We start from the raw sequence: 20,272 nt of genomic DNA, 5'->3' as shown, positions 1-20,272 counted from the left end.
AGGCGCAGTGAATAGAAAGCAACAATAGAGTACCTGAGTTCAAATCTGACCTCAGACACTTAATAATTACCTAGCTGTGTGGCCTTGGGCAAGCCACTTAACCCCATTGCCTTGCAAGCAAAAATAAAAAAAAAATCTAAAAAAGAAGTAAATAAGAATAAAATAGGAATCTTTTAGGAGTAAGATTTCTCTTTGCATTAAGACCAGAATGTTCTAAGGAAGTGTTTTCTGTGGTCTGTGGAGAATCCTATCTATCTATCTATCTGATATTATTCAGTTTCCAGAGTAGAAACATAAATTTAGAAGTAAAAGGGACTTTGAACAAATCATCTAGTCCATTTTACACATAGGGAAACTGAGGCCCAGAGAAATACTTGCCCAAGTTCACTCAGCTCCTTTGACTCTGCATAAAATTTACTTTTTCACTGCACCAATGGAGTAACCATGTTACTGGAACAGCTAGAATCACTACCTAATGACTGGCTTCTTGAGATTTACCCAAGCTGCCCTGGAAGACCCCCCCACTCTTTCTGATATTAAACTTGTTCCAAAATGAGTTGATAGATATAACCAAATCCATCTATCTACTTCTCCATCCATTTGTTCCTTCATATACACATATGTACATACATAATCACCATGACCTCTCAAAGTGAAGTAGATCCTTCATTATCTATGACTCCTTTAAAAATCTGCTTGAGAAACTCAAACTTCCCAGAACAACTGCAGATTAGCCTCAGTCCATATCAGTTTTGAAAAGGTAAACAGTGCCTCCCAGCCAAGTAATAAGTATCATTGGCTAGGTATGTGTATATGGTGCCCCCTTGTGGACAATATTTGGAAATCTCATTAGTATTCCCATTGTACAGCTGAAGAAACTGAGTCCTTAGAAAGGTTAATTTGTTCATTATCATCCAAAGTGGGAGTAGCAGAATAGTTCTTAGAATTCAGGTCTTCCAGTTCTCTTCATGGTACTGCTTTGCATACTACTTCATGCTTGTGATTTAGGGACTATCTGGACAGAAAACTGAATTTCTCTTCTTACGATTCCACTACCTTTAAATCCTTACACTCCTGTCTAGTTCTCAGGGACAAGTCACTTTTCTCTCTATGTATTCTGGGGTTTTGTTTGTTTTGTTTTTTATTCATATCTATAGATAACTTCTTTTCAAAAGTTTTTCATATGGCTTCCTAGATGAGACAGATTAAACCAAACCTGTCAGTAAAGTTAGCCCTATCTTTTTTCTCTACTCTTTTTCAAAGTCTGGAGATAATTGGTTATGTGCCTTCTCATGCACACCCCATTTGGCAAAGGCCATATTTATAGGAGACAGGCTTCAGGGAAATGAGATTTAGATGTTTGCATGCCAAAGCTGGGATGAACTTCAAAAGAAACGCAATTGTCATTTACTAGAAGTTCACCCTCAAGACCACTGGAGGGAGTTTTGTGACGTTTGCGAAAAGAGACGCATCTGGTTGGGCAGGAACAAGAATGGAAGGAGGAAAAAAATGCATTTACTTTCATTATACAGAAGAATTTGAACAGGGGTTTGTGAGAGTCTGAGCCTGACTTTTCACAATCACAAAGAAACTATATTTCCAAATAGTGGCAACATAAGAGAAACAACTACCTTGTGAAGCAAGAAGGCATTAGAAAAGATACCTTCTTCTATTTCCATTTTTAATTTAAACTTTAATGGAAAACATGTTTCCCATTCTGTGGTCTTCCCACCTGCAACCTCAGACTGCCGGGCAAAGGTGATGGCTCTGGGCAATTAAGTTGGTGATGCTTTATCCTTTCCAGCAACATTACACCAAAGTTTGGACTATTAAAAGAGTTCAAGATGAGGGGTGGGGGGGGAGGAGGGGCACAGATTTGCCTCATACTTAATAGATTAGTCAAACTGATTGAAGTGTATAGGTCTTATTATTGAAATGACTATTGGGGATTTCAACCTCCTAAATCCAGTTGGAGTCATCTAAAAATGAAGAAGGGGTGGTGAAAGTCAGACTTGATAAATAGATGGAGCTCCTAATCTATTTTTAAGCAAGGGATTTGGAGAACCAAGTATTTCTTTTGCTGCTCAAGGCAGTATAAGTTGAAGGAATAATTCAGGTAGAACAGAATGAAATACTTGGAATGGAGCCTCTGTTTCATTTTTGCTTTACACAGTGTCTTGTGAATTTCTTTCTTTTTTTTGTGGGATTTGTCATTTCATAGTTATTAGGAATTACTAATAAATAATTATTAATTAGAAATTACTAATAAGAGAAGTTGCCCCTACCAAAGTGGATAAGTCCCTTCTTTGCAATTTGTAGTGCTAGAGGATTGTTTGAGCGAGTTGAGAAGATTAAATTATTTACCCAGGGTCAGTCACACAAGCAACATGTTTCAGAAGTAGGACTGAATCCAGGCCCTGCTGTCTCCAGGCTAGTGCTATATTCACTGGGCAAAGTTGCCTCCAGATGCCTGACAGATAGAAGGTGTTTAATAAAGGTTTATTCAGTCACCACTTCAAAGATTAGCCTGAGTAGTCTCTGCCCTCTCTCAATCTCCAAACATAATCTCCAGTCTTAACCAGACTCAGTAAAGATGTTGGAGACTCATGCTATTTCAGGGCTATTCCAACCAGCTATGAAATTTGACCTCAATGAAATCTGTGGACACATTTACATAGCAATTGGCTCTGGGGATAGTCCTGGTGACTCACTAAGGCATACCCCCAATAGTATTTGTTCAATTTACGTTGTTTTTCAAAAGAATGTCAAAAAAATGAGACATTATAAAAGGAATGGGTCACAAAGTCTCAAATTCTATTCTAATATTTGAGGGAAGGAGGGAAAAGAATGGAAAAAAGTGTTCTGTATCTCTCAGCCCTCTTCCTGTTCCCTAATATTCCATCCATCTCAAATTTTTCTTGTGAACTCCTTAACAAGTAAACTTCACTTTGAAACTCTCTTCTTATGGAACCAAAAGCCTCCATAATATGCCAAACTAAAATTCTGCTTCCATGGTATCAATGACTGAAGTTAAATTGACTTTGCCTATAGTTCTGGGAAACTGGTTTATCTTCCTTCTAGTCAGACCTGTAAAAATTTATCTCAGTATTATCTTAAGTCATGGTGAACATGTATTAAGGATCTACTTATATAAAGCATGGTAGCTAAAACTAGGGAAAGCATGTTATACTCAAATCTTTTTTTACTTGTTAGGAGCTACTAAAAAAGACACACATAGCTTTTTGAAACTTAGGGTCGTCTTCACACCATGATGAAGCATCACAATAGGGTTTTTATAGAGGATTGGAAATGAGAAAAACTTGTGTATTTAATGAGATCATTATTTAGTAGAGTAACACAACATTTCCACAAATAATTGCAATATAAAATTATAATATTCTTGAGGGCAGGGACCATTTCTTTGTTATTCTACTGCCAAGGTCTTTGTGAGTTCATACAAACTTGGGTGATTTCAGTACAAGTAGAATGTTCAGAATGATGGAAATTATGTTGTTGTTATTCTTTGTCCTGAAGTATTACAATCAATTCTAGAAGCTACATTTTAAATAGAATGTTGGAAAATTGGAGTATCTCTAGATAAATACCACCATGATGGTGAATAAATTCAAAACCATACCACTCAAGGATTAGATGAAATGTTTAGCCTGAAGAAGAAAAGACAAGGTAGATACAATAAATGTCTTCTATTTCAGAAGTTGTCAAGGGAAGGGGAAGAAAGGAATAAGCATTTATAAAGCTCCTGTTATTACTGAATCATTTATTAAATTATTTTATTTGTTAAATATTAACTACTGCCTCATTGATCCTCAACCCTGGGAGGTAGAGGCTACTGTTATTACCATTCTACAATTGAGGAAAACTGAGGCAAACAGAAGTTAAATGACTTGCCCAGGGACTCACAGCCAGCAAATGTCTGGGTTAGAAATTTGAACTCAGGTCTTTCTGACTTTAAGTTCAATGTTCTCTCTACTACAACAACTAGAATCTCCAACAGGCAAGAATTATACAGGATGCATAAAGAAAGGAGTACTCACCTCAATAACACCAAAGAAGCAGCAAAAGAATTCATATGAAATATAATCAGATTTACTCTGCCTGACCTCAAGGAGAAGTGGGACCAATTTATAGGGAGATACTTTTTGAGTAACTAGAAGTAAGGACTTCCAACAGTTCAAGCTATCCAAAACTAGAGTTGACTTCCTTAAGGGGCAGTGACTATTTTTATCACTGGAAGTATTCAAACAAAGACTGGATGACTATTTCTCAGACATGTTCTAGTGGACTTCTGATTCAAGTAGGGATTGGTCTAAATTAGCTCTCAGAATCTGTGTTTGAAATTGTTTTCATTGGTGGCATCTTTGGCAGCCTAGGGATTCAACAATGCATCAATGAAGAGCCAAGTTCCATGCAAAATTTCCCAACATATATGCACAGATTTGGCAAAAACCATCAGGTTGGGCTCCAGTGGGAATCTACATCTTCTTAGCAAGTTCTTCTAAGAAAAGAGAGTATTGTGCCTTCCTGGCTTCCAAGAGCTTGTTAGACAAGGATTAGGAGGAGGCAACACTAGTTCTTCAGGAAGAGGGCTAAAACATTCTTAACTCCCCCCTGCTAGCCTTTACAGGAAAGGCAATCTTTCCAAGAGTGAAACTTGAACCAAAAATAGTCTTTAGGGCAAAATCCTTTTCCTAGGTAACCATGAAATATGTATTTCATGCAAGCTTTAGGGAGGTCAAAAAACTCTTTCTCTTAGTGCTTTCTGAGAGTTTCCTGTGGAATTCACATATGCCCAAAGAAGAATTTTTCACTAAGGGGAAAATTTAATAAATATCGTTTATCTAAGCTTTGTGCTTTCTACTAAACCTACACTAATGATGAAGGCAGTCTTTTCCCCTCAGAGACCATCGTTTTTCTTTATGTACTTCAGCAGAAGCTTTGAAAGTTCTAAGGAAAGACAAGCTGGAAGAAAAGGGCTTAGACCAAAGAAGGCAGAAATTCTGGGTTCTATTCTTCATTCTTTTTATTCCCTTGTGTAAGGAACCTCCTGCTTCATTTCTGTACCATTTCCCAAGTAGTAAGGTTCTTTCTTATTGCAATTGTACTCCTTGAAAACTCTGATACTGATAGAAGGAGATCCAACATAACAAAGACTGGCTAACTTACTCATTGGACTTTTACTGGCTGCTATTATTATTTACTCAAATTACTGTAATCATTCTGCAATCTCATCCATAGTGGTAGTTCTTTTCTGCCCATTTTGAGAGACTTCTGTTCTTATTTTCCTATAATTCCACCCCAAAGGGTATACCAGTCTTCTTTTCATTCTCTCAACATTACCTAAATGACATTAGTCATTCTACACTTATTCCATCCATACCATCCTCTGAGGACAGCTCTTACACTATCTTGCTGTACATTTCCTACATTGTGATTGACTACAGCCTGCTTACTATCACCATGCTTTTCCAGTGCCCTTTATATTTTTAGGTGTTATCAATTTACCTTTGTATCAATATAAGAATGTCATATTATGATCTACTTCTGTTTACTATAATTATATTCATTTTCTTGAGAAAGGAAACAACTAGGGACACCTCGATGGTGCAACGGATAGAGCACCAGCCCTGGAATCAGGAGCAATTATGTTCAGATCTGGCCTTAGACACTTAATAATTGCCTAGCTGTGTGACCTTGGTCAAGTCATTTAACCCATTTCATTAAATATATTAAATCTAAAAGAGAGAGAGAGAGAGAGACAGACAGACAGACAGACAGATCCTCCCCCACCCTGCTTTAAATTGAGAAAATACTTTTGAACCTTCTCTTCACCTTTCCATTCTCATTCACAGTAAATAGAGTCTTGAATTTGGAATCAAAACCACAAAGTTCAAATCTAACCTCAGTTACTTACTTGCTATGTGACCATGGACAAGTCACCTTTAACCTTGTCTGACTTAGTTTCCTCATTTGTAAAATGAAGATGATAGCGCCTATTGTCCAATAGACTTCTTTTTTTTGTGGGGGTTAGATAACATTTTAAAGACTTTGCAAATTTTAAAGTGTTAATATAAATGCTAGTTATTATTAAATAGCATTCATTTGAGGGTTTATATGTAGAGAGCAGTGAGTTAAATCTTTCTGAATCCTTTTCTGTTTTAATTCTTGATCCTTTTCTCTGAAGTATACAACCATCACCCTGTGGTGAGTGGATGTAGAATTACTATTTTTTTTACCTGCTCACAACCTGCAACAGAAAAGAAAACTTTAATTGAAATCCTATTCCATGTACTAAAATCCTGATTCCTAAGTATGTATCCTCCACTTATCATAAATTAAGAAAAGATTGCTCAGAACTGTTTTTCTTGTCTTTTAAAAAAGCACTCTAGATCCTTTGTAGTAATTCCTAGCTCTGATCCTGTGATATTTCAATATTCTCCAGGGATGTCCCCAAATTCTCCAGAACTGATCAAAATAAAATTATTTTGGATTCCTCTTAATGGACAAAATAAATGTATGCCATGTTCTAAAACTTCAAAAAATCTGTGGTCTTCTTGGAGAAAGATAGGAGAATATATACAATTTTAAGCAAGTGTTATATTGGTGCCTCTACCAAAAAGGATTGGCATCAGTACACCAGTGGGATAGGAAAGTAAAGTTATTGCTTATTATAATTTGATATTCTCTCTTGAAGAAGTATGCAAAGTGATGTGAAAGTCATTTTATACACACACAAACACACACACACACACACACACACACACACACACACACAAATTAACCCCTCATTCTCCATTCTAGTCTGCTTTATATCTAGCCATCATGCCTATATTAAAAGGACCTTGTATTTTATGAATTTATTCTTTATCCCAAGGGCCTCAAAATTATGATCATTTCTGACAAAACCTCACTGCTCTAGCTCATGAAAGGTAGCAGGAACACAGTTCAAAATTGATAATCACAAAATAGTAACTTAATTTTGTCTCAGATGGTAATATTGCTGTTCTTTATTACTCTGGATAGTCTATAATTTATAGTTTTGTTTTTCCATCCTTACAGGTAGCTCACTCCTAGCATATAACACTCCTTCCCATACAGACCAGTCCTCAAGACTGACTACCAAGGAAGGTAAGTTAGTTTTTCTTTTCCTCTGTTGTGTGCAACATATATTTTGGTGAAGCATCAGAAAGAGTGTGGAGCCACCAGTTTTGTGATCTATTCTTTAATTGTATTTTCATCATTCATAGAGCAATTCTCTACTTGTACCATAGCTATGAAAATACAACATGGGGAAGCGGGGTCTTGAATGACTTTAGTGGCAATATACTAAAAAAATATAACATATATGACTCAATGCAAGATGATTTTTTTCTCTATAGAAACTAAAACATTTTTATAACAAGTTGAAATCATGTTAGCCTAATTTTTAAAAGTTTTTCCTTGTCTCCACCAAAAAAGCATCTGAAATAATTTTTGCCTCTCAGGAATATGTAAAAAATATCATGGTTGCCTTTCTGTCTATCTGTCTTTTATCTTTTCTTTTCCCTTACCTTCCCAAGATGTCTCTCTTGAACTGATAACAAAAAAAGAGTTGTAGTGTATTATTTGTAGTATTTATTATTTGTTATATTTGGAATAGTAGAGTAATTAAATATTTCATTCTCTGGGATATATCCCTGACCAGAAAAAGAAGATAGACTCTACCATGGGCTTAGGTGATGTGAGTTCTGTGATTCAGATAGAAACTTTCCTGCCTCTTACCTTTGGGAATAAAGAAAAGCTTTCACCAGAAAGTTCCCATAAATTTCAAGGCCCAAAACTTAATAGAATCAATCAGAACTCAATACCTGGATGTAGGCTGCTAAAGAAACAGACCCGAAGTGAAATGTGATATCTAGAATGGATAAAGAGTTCATTCCAGTATGAAAGACATGGTCTGAAGAAGTAAGAAAAAAGATGTGGTTCAGAGTGAGACTAGATATTTGATATCAAGATAAATGACAGAACTATAAATTAGACAGTTTCCTCATTTTGGTACAGTTTGATTTCTTTAGGTGTGGGCATATTTTTCAGGGGAAAACCATGTGATGCTGACCCTACTCCCAACTCTCTAAATTTGTGATAGTTGAATCATTCCCATCACCATTACTCATGACACTTTCCATAATGAAGCACTCTCTCAAAATTATTTCATCAGACTATCAAAAGAGTCCATGACACAAAAACAGTTAAGAATGCCTGACTTAAGAGATTGATTTAATAAAGAAGCCAGGTCTAGGGTCAGAATTTTCTGAAACCATAAGGAGCTCAGGCTAATGAGAAAAGCTAAGGTCAATAAAAAATAGTAGGTTCTTAATGGTGAAGGAAGGAGGACCAATGAAGGGATAGCACTACTGCTTGGAGTAGAGAGGATCATGATAATTATTGGCAAAGAGGAGGTAGAGCTGTACAATTATTAATGCTAGCTAAACATATAGAAATGGGATCACAAAGGACAAGCTTCATCAGGAGGAACAAGGCATGACAGAATAACCTCATTTCCTTTTTTTACAGGTTATTAAATTAATAAATCAAAAGAATGCTATCATCATAATTTACCTAGTTTATTACAAAATGTTGAATAAAAGAGAAGCATTTATATTGTACTTTGAAATTTGTAAAACATTTTACATTTATCATTTCATTTGAGCTTCTCAATATCTTTTGAGATAGGAGCTATGATTATTCCCATTTTACAGATGAGAGAAGTTAAGTGACTTGCCCAGAGTCATATAACTAGGAAATATTAAATAGGATTTTTAGCTCAGGTCTCCCTGACTTCTTTTACAAAGTTCTATCCACCATGCCATCTAACTCAAAGTCAGAGGACAAATGAGTTCACTTGCTTTTTAAAAAAAAATCAACATTGTAAATGCAAGATTGGAAAGGCATCAAGGATACTCAAACTTGAAGGTCATGAAAAAAAATCTGAAAAATATATGAGGATTTTAGTAGACTACAAGCACAATATTGGTCAATAGTGTGATTTTGGCAGTCAAAAAACAAAAATTAGTATAGACTTGGTCTGTATGAAAAGAAAAGTGTTCAGAATGAGGGCAATGATAATCCTGCAGTATGTAGTCTGCCCTGGTCAGACCACAACTGTAGTACTGCATTCATTTATAGATACCACAATTTAGGAGGGATGTTGACGGATTGGAGAGTATCCAGAGGAAGACAATTAGAATAGCAAAGAGCTTTGAGTCCATGCTCTCCAAAAATCATCTAGCCTGGAGAAGACTCAAGTAGGATGTAATAGCCATGGTTAAATATTTGAAATACTGCTCTATTTTGATCCAAAGACCAGGACTAGGAGTAATGTTTGGAAACTACAAATAAGTTATATTTAGAATTGATATAAAGGAAGAAAAGGGAATAAAAGAAAAAAGAAATTTACAAATTTAAATATTTGAAAAGAATTGCAAGTTGTACATAATATATGTGCAGTTTCATGTGAAATCATCTTTTTTGTTATACTGTCTTATGGAAAAGCTTGTTTTATTCCATAAATTAACATTTAAATAAAAATAATAATTAGAGCTATCTAAAAGTGGAATGTGCTGCTTTGGAAATTGGTGTGTTAAAGCTGGATGGTGACCCTTCAGTTATTTTATAGTTGGATCAGCATATTCATTAGTCCTTTGGATCTTTAGTCATGAATCTTTGTATTGCTGAGAATTACTAAGTCATTCACAATTTTACATTGAACAATATTGCTGTTATTATGTACAGTATTCTTCTGGTTCTATTCACTAAGCATTAATTCATGTAAGTCTTTCCAGGTTTTTCTGAAATCATGCTGTATGTCATTTCTTATAAAGCACAATAATATTCCATTGCAATCATATACTTGCAGCAGTGCTTAACCATTCCCTAATTGATGAGCCTCCCTTTGATTTCTAATTCTTAGCCACCACAAAAAGAACTGCTACAAATATTTTTGAACAAATATGTCCTTTCCCATTTTTTTGCACGTCTTTGGAATATAGACATAGCAATGATATTGTAGGATCAAAGGGAATGTACAATTTTATAGCCCTTTGAATACTGTTCTATATTGCTCTCTAGACTGGTTGAATCAGTTCACAACTCCACCAACAGTGATTTATTGCTCCAGTTTTCCTACATCCTCTCCAACATCCAATGTTTTCCTTTTTTTATTCTATTAGCTCCTCTGATAGTTGTGAGGTGATACCTCAGAATTATTTTAATTTGTGTTTCTCTGAACAATAGTGATTTAGAACATTTTTCATATGCCATTGGTTTTTAACTATATTGCAGATTGGAAAAGTCACCTTCTCTGGGAAAGAACATGTAAGTGATTATATACTTTAATATGGTCCCCTCCAGGGATCCTAGCTCCTGGTCTACTTCTCCATCTGCTTAGTTCATATTTTCTTCCCCACCCCAAGTGTAATATTCATCCTGTTCAGATTTACACTAACAGCTCACGTTTGTTGGGTAGCAACCTCCTCTCAGAAAATGAATGGCCTGCAGAACCATCTAGTATCCAAGCAAATGAGCCCATTCTGCACTTATTCAGGTTGTACCAAGGCATTTATCTCTCAACATTGGCTCTGCCCTCTGGAGAGATGATTAATTCTGTGCTTTGCAGGTGCATCTTTTGTCCCCAGGAAAACCCACCACTTGAGCCCCTTGCTCCCCATCCCCTCCTCCTCCCGGGTTGGTCTCAATCTACTTGAACAAGCCATCAGGAAGGGAAACAAAGTACATTAGCAAGACAAAGCTAACCCAGTTCCTCTCTCTGCTCTAATAGCTACCTTAAAAAAATGAAAGAAAACCTGAGAAAACCTTGGCTTTGGCGTGCTTGAATAAGAAACACACGCGCGAGCACACACACACACACACACACACACACACACACACACACGCAAACACAAGGAGCTCGCCTAAGCCCATGAAGAGCTTTTCTATCTTCTTTTCCATCTATGTGTATGCCCACTGTCTGCCCTGCATTTCTTCTTCTCTCAAAGGGCAGGTGCTGGCATCAAGCACAAAGCAAAGGAGTTGAGAGAGATGTTGTTTATTAATGATTTTTCAATGTGTGGATCAAATTGGAATGCCTTTTTATTATTTAAAGTGGCCCAATCTTCCCTCCAGCAGATTCTGTGCATGCTGACTACTATCTTGACAGTTAAAATGCCTAGGAAGTAAGGCTGGGTTAAAAAGAATGAGTTTACAAAGGGCTCTGAACCTACTTAAGCTAAATATTCTATAGGCACAGATTACAGCCAACTAGGCTGGTTATGCTCCCTGTTAGAGCAAGTAGTCTCAGCTAAGACACAAGATGAATTAGGGTGGGAAAGTATTGTTACAAAAATCAAATGATAACCAGATGCCAGAGACTAAATGGCTCCCATGATAACTCCATGCTTTTTTGCCTGCTGTCAGGATATTTTCTGAAAACACCTTGACATAGGGATTGTAGAAAATGTCTTTCTCCTCCCACTCCCATAGTTATCTATTATTGGCCCTTTGCCATCCACTTTTTCCATTTAGTGCTGTAATTTTCCTTTCCCTAGATGATTTGTTTCTCTACACAGCCTATATGGCTATAGACTGCATCATAATAAAAAAGCATCAATTCTCTTCTATAGCTCTATAGCTGATATGGGTATATCACTGCAGCATACTGCATAGAACAGTGGACTTGGAGTCTGGAGAACCTCTGTATGAATCTCATCTCAAATATTTACTAGCTTTGGGACCCTGGGGAAGTTGCTTCACCTGAGACTCAGTTTCCTCATCTATGAAAACTGGACAGATAATAATAGCACCTGTTTTACAAGGTTGTTGTGATGATAAAGTAACATAATGTACATAAAATATTTTATAAAGCTGAAAATCACATGGCTTTAAGATATTGTTATTATGATCGTTATCAGATTAGTCATTGGCAACCCATGCAGGCTAACATGGCCTTGCCTTTCTTAAATTCCTTCATGATATCACATATAACCATGATGTGAGCCTGATTCCTTTTTTTCAAGCAAACTAGATACTCAAAAATAACTCGGAGACAATGAATTTCTACCATAAAGGCAATTAATCTTGAATCTTCCTGGTCCAACATGGAACTGTGGAACTAATTACTATATTGAATAAAATGTTGGATTGAGGATTAGGAGGGAGAACTTGAAGCATCTTAATGAATTCCCTTCATCTGTCAAATTCATTCATACATATCTTCATTATGTCTTTCTGCCTAGCCACAGCCACTGGGCATTCACCAGATGCTAAGCTTTGAACAGAACTAAAATCAGTCTAAACCTTTCTGCCCTTAGTACTTTATTCAGAACCTGTTTAAATATTTCCCAGTGTCCAAAAGACCCAAGACACTAAATTTGCTTTATTAGCTCCTGAAACTCATTAAGTCCCCTTCTGCCCACTCAGCTCTTAGCTTCATTGCTATGGTGTGGAGAGCCTTCCTCTCTGTTCCTAAACATTCAGACATGCCTTTAGAAAAAGGGATCTATATAGCAATTTCCCATATTTGATTGGTTAAAATGTCAGCATTTATTTATAAATATCTAAAGAAAAATAAACATTCCCATTACAGACTTCATTATCATAAGATTTCACCTAACTAGCATTTATTGAGCATCAGCTACATACTAGCCACAATGCTAAGCACTAGGCATATAAAGACAAATATGGAACAGACTTTGCCTTCAAAGAATTTACATTGTATTAGGGAAGATACAAAAGGTAACTGTTTAAGTAAATTACAAATTATATGTAAAATCATATAAAGGAGGGGGGATGTGATAATAATGGAGGGTTTGGGGAGACAGGAAGCTGGGATGGGGTAGGGAGAGAGATTGGGAAAGGTTTGCTGTAAGAGATAGCCACTGTACTTTACAGGAAGCTAAGGATTCTGTTTGGAGGAGATGAGAATGGATTGCATTCCAATGTGCATCAAGTTGAAGAGACAGGAGATTAAAAAACTGTGTACAGGGAAATAACAGTTCTGAAGGAGATTTAATAACAGAATTATTCTGTTCAAGATCTCTAAAGACTAGATGCCTTCTTGATGCAAAGATTTAGTGTCACACTATTTTCTATCAACCCCACCATCATCATCATTCATACCTGCTGGGTACTATTAATCTGATATTAAAATAATTGTTTTTTCATCTTTTCTGTGAAATAAGGAAAATGAGTCTGTTAAACCTCCAAGGAACTGAAAGGTGAAATGAGTTGCAATCAATAATCTTCTGACAATGGACCAATTAATCTCTTTAGTCCTCAGTTGCATTGGAGCAGGAATCAGGAAGGCCTGAGTTCAAATCTTACCTCAAGCTCTGTGACTCTGGGCAAGTCATTTAACTTCTATCTACATCAGGTCTTCAGCTGTAAAATAGGTTAATAATATTCTCCTGGGTTGTTGTAAGGAACAAATGAGATGATACCTGTCAAACACAGTGCCTGGGACATTTGTGGAAGCTTGCCCATTCCTTTCCCCTTCCCACAGTAACCTTGTGAAGTCTGTGTTATGGGCATTATTATCCCTGTTTTATAGATAGGCTTGGAGAGGTATATTTCAAAAGAGTTGTGTGTTTATATGTGTGTAAAGTGGGGAAAATGTTTAAACTCTGTAGCTTTGTGTATGGAAATGAGGTACCCTATGGCTCCTTGTGTAGAGTACCTTCTGAAGGCTAGGACCTAAGCATGTGTGCCCCAAGGAAAAAGGTCTGTAATGCTATGAGGTCATGATTTTTAGGGAGTAAATGACACACCTCTTGTCTAGCAGATTAAATTTGGCCCCATGGAACTCTACCCATGTCAGCTAACATGCCTTTGAAACGTGAAGGTATTTTAGGCCTCCCATTAAGAAGTCTGTTGTTTTATGTTTTTCTTTTATGACAATATGCTTTGGATACATTTTTAGCTGTTCTGGAACAAAAGCAGGAATGAATGGGGTGTATGTATATGGGGGGGTGTATGTATATGGGGGGTGTATGTGTGCATGATATATCACACACACACACACACACACACACACACACACACGTGTGCACATGCTCTTGGTATTACTGTTGCCCTGAAATCCAAAGGCAAAATTTACCATTCCAGAACAGACAGTAGCTCACTCTCTCAGATTTTTTAAAAAATTGTTTTCCTTTGAAATTCCAGAGTTAATGTTTTGTCTGCTTTCTATCTGACCCTCTTTGGAGGCAGCCGCATGTTTTTTCACCAAAAAAAAAGACAGAAAAAAAAGAAAAAAGAAAAAACCCTGGAAACAAAGAATAGTTGTCTCTAAGCTGCAGCAGGCAGGAAACCCCAGTCCCAAGGGAGCTTAGCCAGCCAGTGCTGTCCCAGAGTTAGACTCCAGTTCTCTGAATTCAATTTGACAGCTTGTCTGGGACACTTTCTAAGTAACCATTATCCTTCCTTTCTCCCAGCAAAAGGACTGTTATTTTTTTTTTCCGTGGGTGTGCTATGTGCAATGTTATTACACACATGTGGGTTACACAGTGACTGGGACACACTTTCTCTAAACTGTTGGAACCAGTTGGCTGTTTCCCAAAACAAGTGTAAATTTGTTCCAGGGTAAGGAGGCAAATGACTCTAAGTGCTCTAATATTGCCATGATGTGAGCAGGTAAGTCTATCCAGAAGAATCACTTGGGGTGGCTATGTGGGTACGTGTGTATGAGTGTACATGTGTATGTTTATGTATGTGTTCTCTTTCCAATTCCGGCTACTGGATGAATTTCCTTATTTGGTAGAGATCCTGTAGCTAGGAAATATGTAGCATAGAATAAAAGCTGAAGAATATTCAACATGTGTACTTTTCATACCTTTGGGACCTATCTGGTTGAAACACAAACAAAAATCTTTGACTGTTCACTTTTCTCTTTTGAAAGAAACATCCCTATCAGTTTCACCAGGAAAAGGAATTCAGATCTGAACCAGAGATATTTCAGTAATGGAATCACTGGGATGTTGTGGTAGGCCAACAGTCTCGACTAGAGACTGTGGCCATAGTTCAAGCCAGACAGCTGCTCCTTCCTGGGATTAGGAACTACTCTGAGGCTAGATCTCTGTGCTTCTGAATGCTATTTCACATAACCGAGTCTATATTAGCAGGAGGGATTTAGTTTTAGCTGAAATAGCATGGGAGAGAAAGAGTCCATTTGGCATATCTCCAATGACCCTTCAAAAAGTCTCATTTCTGAATTCTAGTAATAGATACTTATAGATTTGGGATGGAAACAAAGATGGATGGAAGTCCTTGAGGCAAAGTGCTAAGAAACCTGCACAAGTGATAAGACTCAACATTCTTCCCTCTGTCTCAATTTAGCTCAATTGAAAAGTATAAGTTGAAATCAAAATAGAGCATTAGATCCCTAGGAAAAGCTATCTTCTGGTTTCAGGTATAACTCAGAATCCCTGAAAAACTGAGTTTTTTTTAATGTGGAACATGAGAGAGATGGTGATGTAAAGTGTGGCTAACCATACTGACCACCACTTACCTTACCAAGAGACACAGTGAATCCAATTCTGGTTGATCTCTGAGACTTGATCCCCAGTCTAGAAATGCAGTGCTCACTCATAGACCCCATCTCTCTGCTGATCAGGATGGAGCTGTTCCATTTCTGACCTGAACAGGTTTGCCTCTCTACAGGCAGCTTGGTGCCCACCTCATCCAACCCCCACTCTCAGGGTTTACCAGATTGCAGCCAGATTTATTGTGGATAATCTGGACAGATATCATCCTCCTGCAACTCAGAATTCCAAAACCCATGTAATCCATCAGGTTTAGCCTCCCCATAAGCTACTGCAAGGCTTATCAGTGTTTACTGTTGCACCTACCTTTATATTTTTACAGTTTAAAGTCATATAAATTCAGGATGGTCTATGGCAAAGGCATTGAAAATATGGGAAATTACATCTAAATTCTGAAATAGTTTTGTTCCACAAAATCTTTATCATTGAAGAATGTAATTCTTCAAAAAACAATGTGTTGTCAACAATATTGGGGCATAGAAAGCAAGACTTCACCCCTTCTCAGGAGGATTTTTTAGCTAAAAATAGTTTGTTGTTTGAGGTAGGATGAATCTCAAAGTAAAATTACAGATGACTTCCCAAAAATCAAGAAGTATTTATTCAATGAGCTAAGGGGCAAGCAAACAAATGGATTTTCAGAGAATTTTCTAGCTCAAAATAAGAATGTAAATTCATCAAGATAAAATCTTTTGTTTCTGATTATAATTCTTTAAAAAAAATTTTTTTTGAATATAATCTTTCAAAAAATAGTTTTGCCAACAATATTGGGGCACAGGCTGTAGACTTCATTTTGACCCTTCAGTTGGGAACTCCCAGGATTTTTAGTTAAAAATAGTCTGTTGTTTGAGGTAGAATAAATCTCAAGAAAAAATTACAGGGGCTTCTCAAAAACTCAAGTATTCATTCAATGAATCATGGGACAAGAAAATAAATGGATTTTCAAAGAATTTTTTAGCTCAAAACAAACATGTAAATTCATCAAGAAAACATCAATGAGGGGCAGCTAGGTGGTGCAGTGGATAGAGCACTGGCCCTGGAGTCAGCAGTACCTGAGTTCAATTCCGGCCTCAAACACTTAATAATTACCTAGCTTTGTGGACTTGGGCAAGCCTCTCAACCCCATTGCCTTGCAAAAATTTTAAAACAAAAAACCAGTATTGAATTGAGAATATAATAGTCAATACCCCACCCAAAATAGACATATTCCTGCAAAGAGTATGAAAAGGAATTGTAAATCAGTATTTCTCCTAAAATGCACTGGGTAAATTTAATTAACATAAGGTCTTATAAAATCCTTGAGCTCCAAAAGTGAACTTGTAGGGCAAGGAGAGAAAAAGATGGGAAGAAGGGATGGCAGCCATGGAGAAGGAGGGAAGAAAAGAGACAGCAGAGATTAAAAACAGAGACAAAGAGCTTCTAAGGTGGCTGAGCAAGTAGAAATTTGACTTGCTTTTGGTAGAATTTATTGGGGAGAGGGAGGGAGGAAAGGAAGACAATTGAAAGCTGCTATTTATAGGAAGTGGAGGAAGAAAATTGAATACAGTAACTACTTCTCATGAGGCTCTAGAGAAGAAGAGTACAAACTTGTGGCTTCCTGATCAGATACTAGGGAGAATAGAGACTACGCACAGATACTAGATCATTTATTTAACAGGTGGAAAACAAGAAAGTGCTGCCAAAGTTTACTTGATAATCTTCTCATTATTTCCAACCTATTTGAACCACCTATAAAACAGTGCAATAGAAATTAACTCCCCTTTGCTAGGGTCTTCACAAAGCCTGTTCTTAGCTTGTCCTAGGGCATGGGTGAATGGATGGATGGATAGATGGATAGATAGATGGAAAGATAGATAGATAAATGAGTGGATGGATAGATAGATAAAAGATACAGAGATAGAGATAGATATAGAAACAGAAGTAGAAAGACAGGAAAATAGGCACAGACAAATAGATAAAGGCATAACTCAGAGATAATGCAGGTTGGGTTCCAGACCATCACAATAAAGTTAATCACATGAATTTTTTTTATTTCCTAGCACATGTAAAAGTTATGTTTTACACTATAATATAGTATTAAGTATATAAGAGTATTATGTCTAAAAAATGTGTGTCCATAATAGCCTCAAAGTTGATGACTGTTGACTGATCAAGGTGGTGTTTCTTAAAGATTGGAATGGCTGTAGCGAATTCTTTTAAAAAGACTACAATGAAGTTTACGTATCATTGACTCTTTCTTTTAGGTAAACACTTAGAGGCTACTGTAGTATTATTAATTAGGGCAATTAAGTGGCACAGTGGTGGATAGAGTGCCAGCCCTGGAGTCAGGGGGAACCTGAGTTCAAATCCGACCTCAGACACATGACTCTTACTGGCTGTGTGACCTTGGGCAAGTTACTTAACCATGATTGCTCACATACAGGACCATCTCCAATCATTCTGGTTCACTGGACCCAGATGGTTCTGGAGGAAAAAGTGATACTGGTGACTTAGCACAGCAACCCCTCACTCAAATCCAATTCACTTGCTTGTCATGGCATCACCTCCCTGATGTCATGGTCTTCTGTGAGAACAAAGAACAAACTACATTAATTGGTCTGATTTCAATACTGTTGTGTCTAAGGGAATAGGATTACCTAAGAAAAAGGAAAGAGATAGGAAGGACTAATTGTTGGAGCAATCAGAACACAAAAGACTTGATTAAGTTCACCATCTTAATTCATGACATAGGTTATGGCAATAGTAACATCAGGTTCATTAATCACAGATCACTCTAATATATAACAACAATGGAAAAGTTTGAAATATTTCAAGAATTCCCAGAATGTGATACAGAGATACAATGTGAACAAATACTGTTGAAAAATGATGTCAATAGACTTATCAACATAGTGTTTCACAAACCTTTATTTTGCAAAAAAATATAACATTTGAGAAACACAATGAATTAAAATACAATAACATGATGAATGCCTGTAGATAGAGAGATAGAGAAAGTGAGAGATAGTAGATAGACAGACAGACAGACAGATAGACAGATGGATCATTAGATGGATGGAAGGACACCAATAAATATATAAATGGAACTTCTAAAAAATCTTTACTATAAGCTAAGCACTGTGCTAAATTCCAAATAAGAAAACAAGATAATTCCTGCTCTCAAGAACTTCCATCCTAATAAGGGAAGACAAAACATACAAAAAAGGTAGCTGGGTAGGGGGATGAGGGAAAAATGATACCTGAACACAGAGACAAAGCCAGAGCAAGCCAGAAAATGAGCCAGAAATAAGTAAGTCAGAGATAAATTTGCAATTTCTGCATTCATGCAAGATCTGGCAGGGGCTTGATGTAATGACTGGCACCAGATTTATTTGGAATTACACATAGAAATAGGTAGAAGATAATTAAAAGAAGTTCCTAAACTAAGAGTATCCATCTCTTCAGCCCACATGGTCTGCCAGCAAAATAGTCCCTTTTCTCAGCCCCATCATTCAAACAGAAAATAATGCTTACAGAGGTTCATCCACCACCTTTCTCTACACCTATTCAATGCACTTATCATAAAATGTCCTCAGGTATATATTTAGACACTGTACTAGACTATAAGTTTTGTCTCTTTCCCAGAGTTTATCACAATGCTCACAATTAATATCTGTTACATTTATTAATGTATTCATCAATCAATCACTGACTAGCAGGGATACAGGGAGACCTGGTACCTGAACATGTAACTACACTCAAAAAATAGCCACAATGGCTTTTTAATAACAAATTGATTACTCTGAACTCTACAGGTGGCTTTGAAATTCAAGCATTTATTAAGGCTTGTGCTAAGTCCTGGGGGAGTCACAACATTTGAAACCCCTAAAATAATTATTACTATTAGATTTCAATACAAACCTCTTTGAGATGTACTTAATGCATTTGATTTTGGGGGGGAATCCTTCCTCCCTACTCTTTACTCATCATTTCCATGAGTATTATCAAAAAGTAAATTTTCTAGTCATGCCTGATCTTTGCACTTCCTTCCCCTTTCCAGCTCCAGGTGCCTACAAAACAAGGACCCCAAGGTGACAGATTTTAATCTAAAGGCTGTATGTACCCCATTTGTCCTTGGGTGATTTTTCAGTCCACGAATGCCTCTATGTAGTTGTTAGAAGGTAATGTTCAACTGCTGTGCCCATGGGGAAGCACAGGGCAGTACAAGGCATTGGCAGAATTGGGCAATAGAGGAAGTTTGCCTTCTACTCCCTCTGATATTGACTTTCTGGAGCTTGTCAGCACTCCTGAGTCTCTTTGACCCTTCTCAAATCTAGTGTACCTTTCTCCTGGCTCCCCAGTTTACTCCACTACAGCGTTCCGCAAAATGCCCAGGTTATAAATCTGGCCATTCCCTTCTTCTCTTCATCCCAGCATAAATTCCTTTCCCTTAAGATGGTTGACTGACTGCTGACAAGAAAACAATCTTAAAATTCACACTAAGGTAAATGATGAATAGACAGAGCTTAATCTACCAAGTATATTTGCATTTCAAAAGAGGAATTTATTGATTCAGAAAAGTGACTATCAAAGCACAGGATTTGAACCAGCCTACATTCTAGGTAGGTTGCTTCTGTCTTATCAGGTAGGCAACTATCTAGATAAGACCCAGAGAAAGATTTTGTTTTTTATCTTTTCCATTTAAT

At 36.9% G+C, this 20,272-nt stretch overlaps 1 protein-coding gene across 6 annotated transcripts in view; it reads left to right on the top strand.

Annotated features, from left to right (window-relative positions):
• The window catches only part of FLI1 (Fli-1 proto-oncogene, ETS transcription factor), a 161,843-nt gene that overhangs the window by 115,807 nt on the left and 25,764 nt on the right, over window positions 1–20,272 (top strand). For all 6 annotated transcript variants that reach the window (XM_074216340.1, XM_074216339.1, XM_074216343.1 and 3 more), the window contains one exon: window positions 7,078–7,146. In XM_074216340.1, the coding sequence (XP_074072441.1) occupies window positions 7,078–7,146 (69 nt within the window). The remainder of the gene's footprint in view (window positions 1–7,077; window positions 7,147–20,272) is intronic.

This window comes from Macrotis lagotis, chromosome 1 (assembly GCF_037893015.1).
Source record: "Macrotis lagotis isolate mMagLag1 chromosome 1, bilby.v1.9.chrom.fasta, whole genome shotgun sequence".
Classification (NCBI taxonomy): domain Eukaryota; kingdom Metazoa; phylum Chordata; class Mammalia; order Peramelemorphia; family Peramelidae; genus Macrotis; species Macrotis lagotis.
Note: the sequence above shows the minus strand (reverse complement) of the source record. Positions and strands in the feature narration are given on the sequence as shown.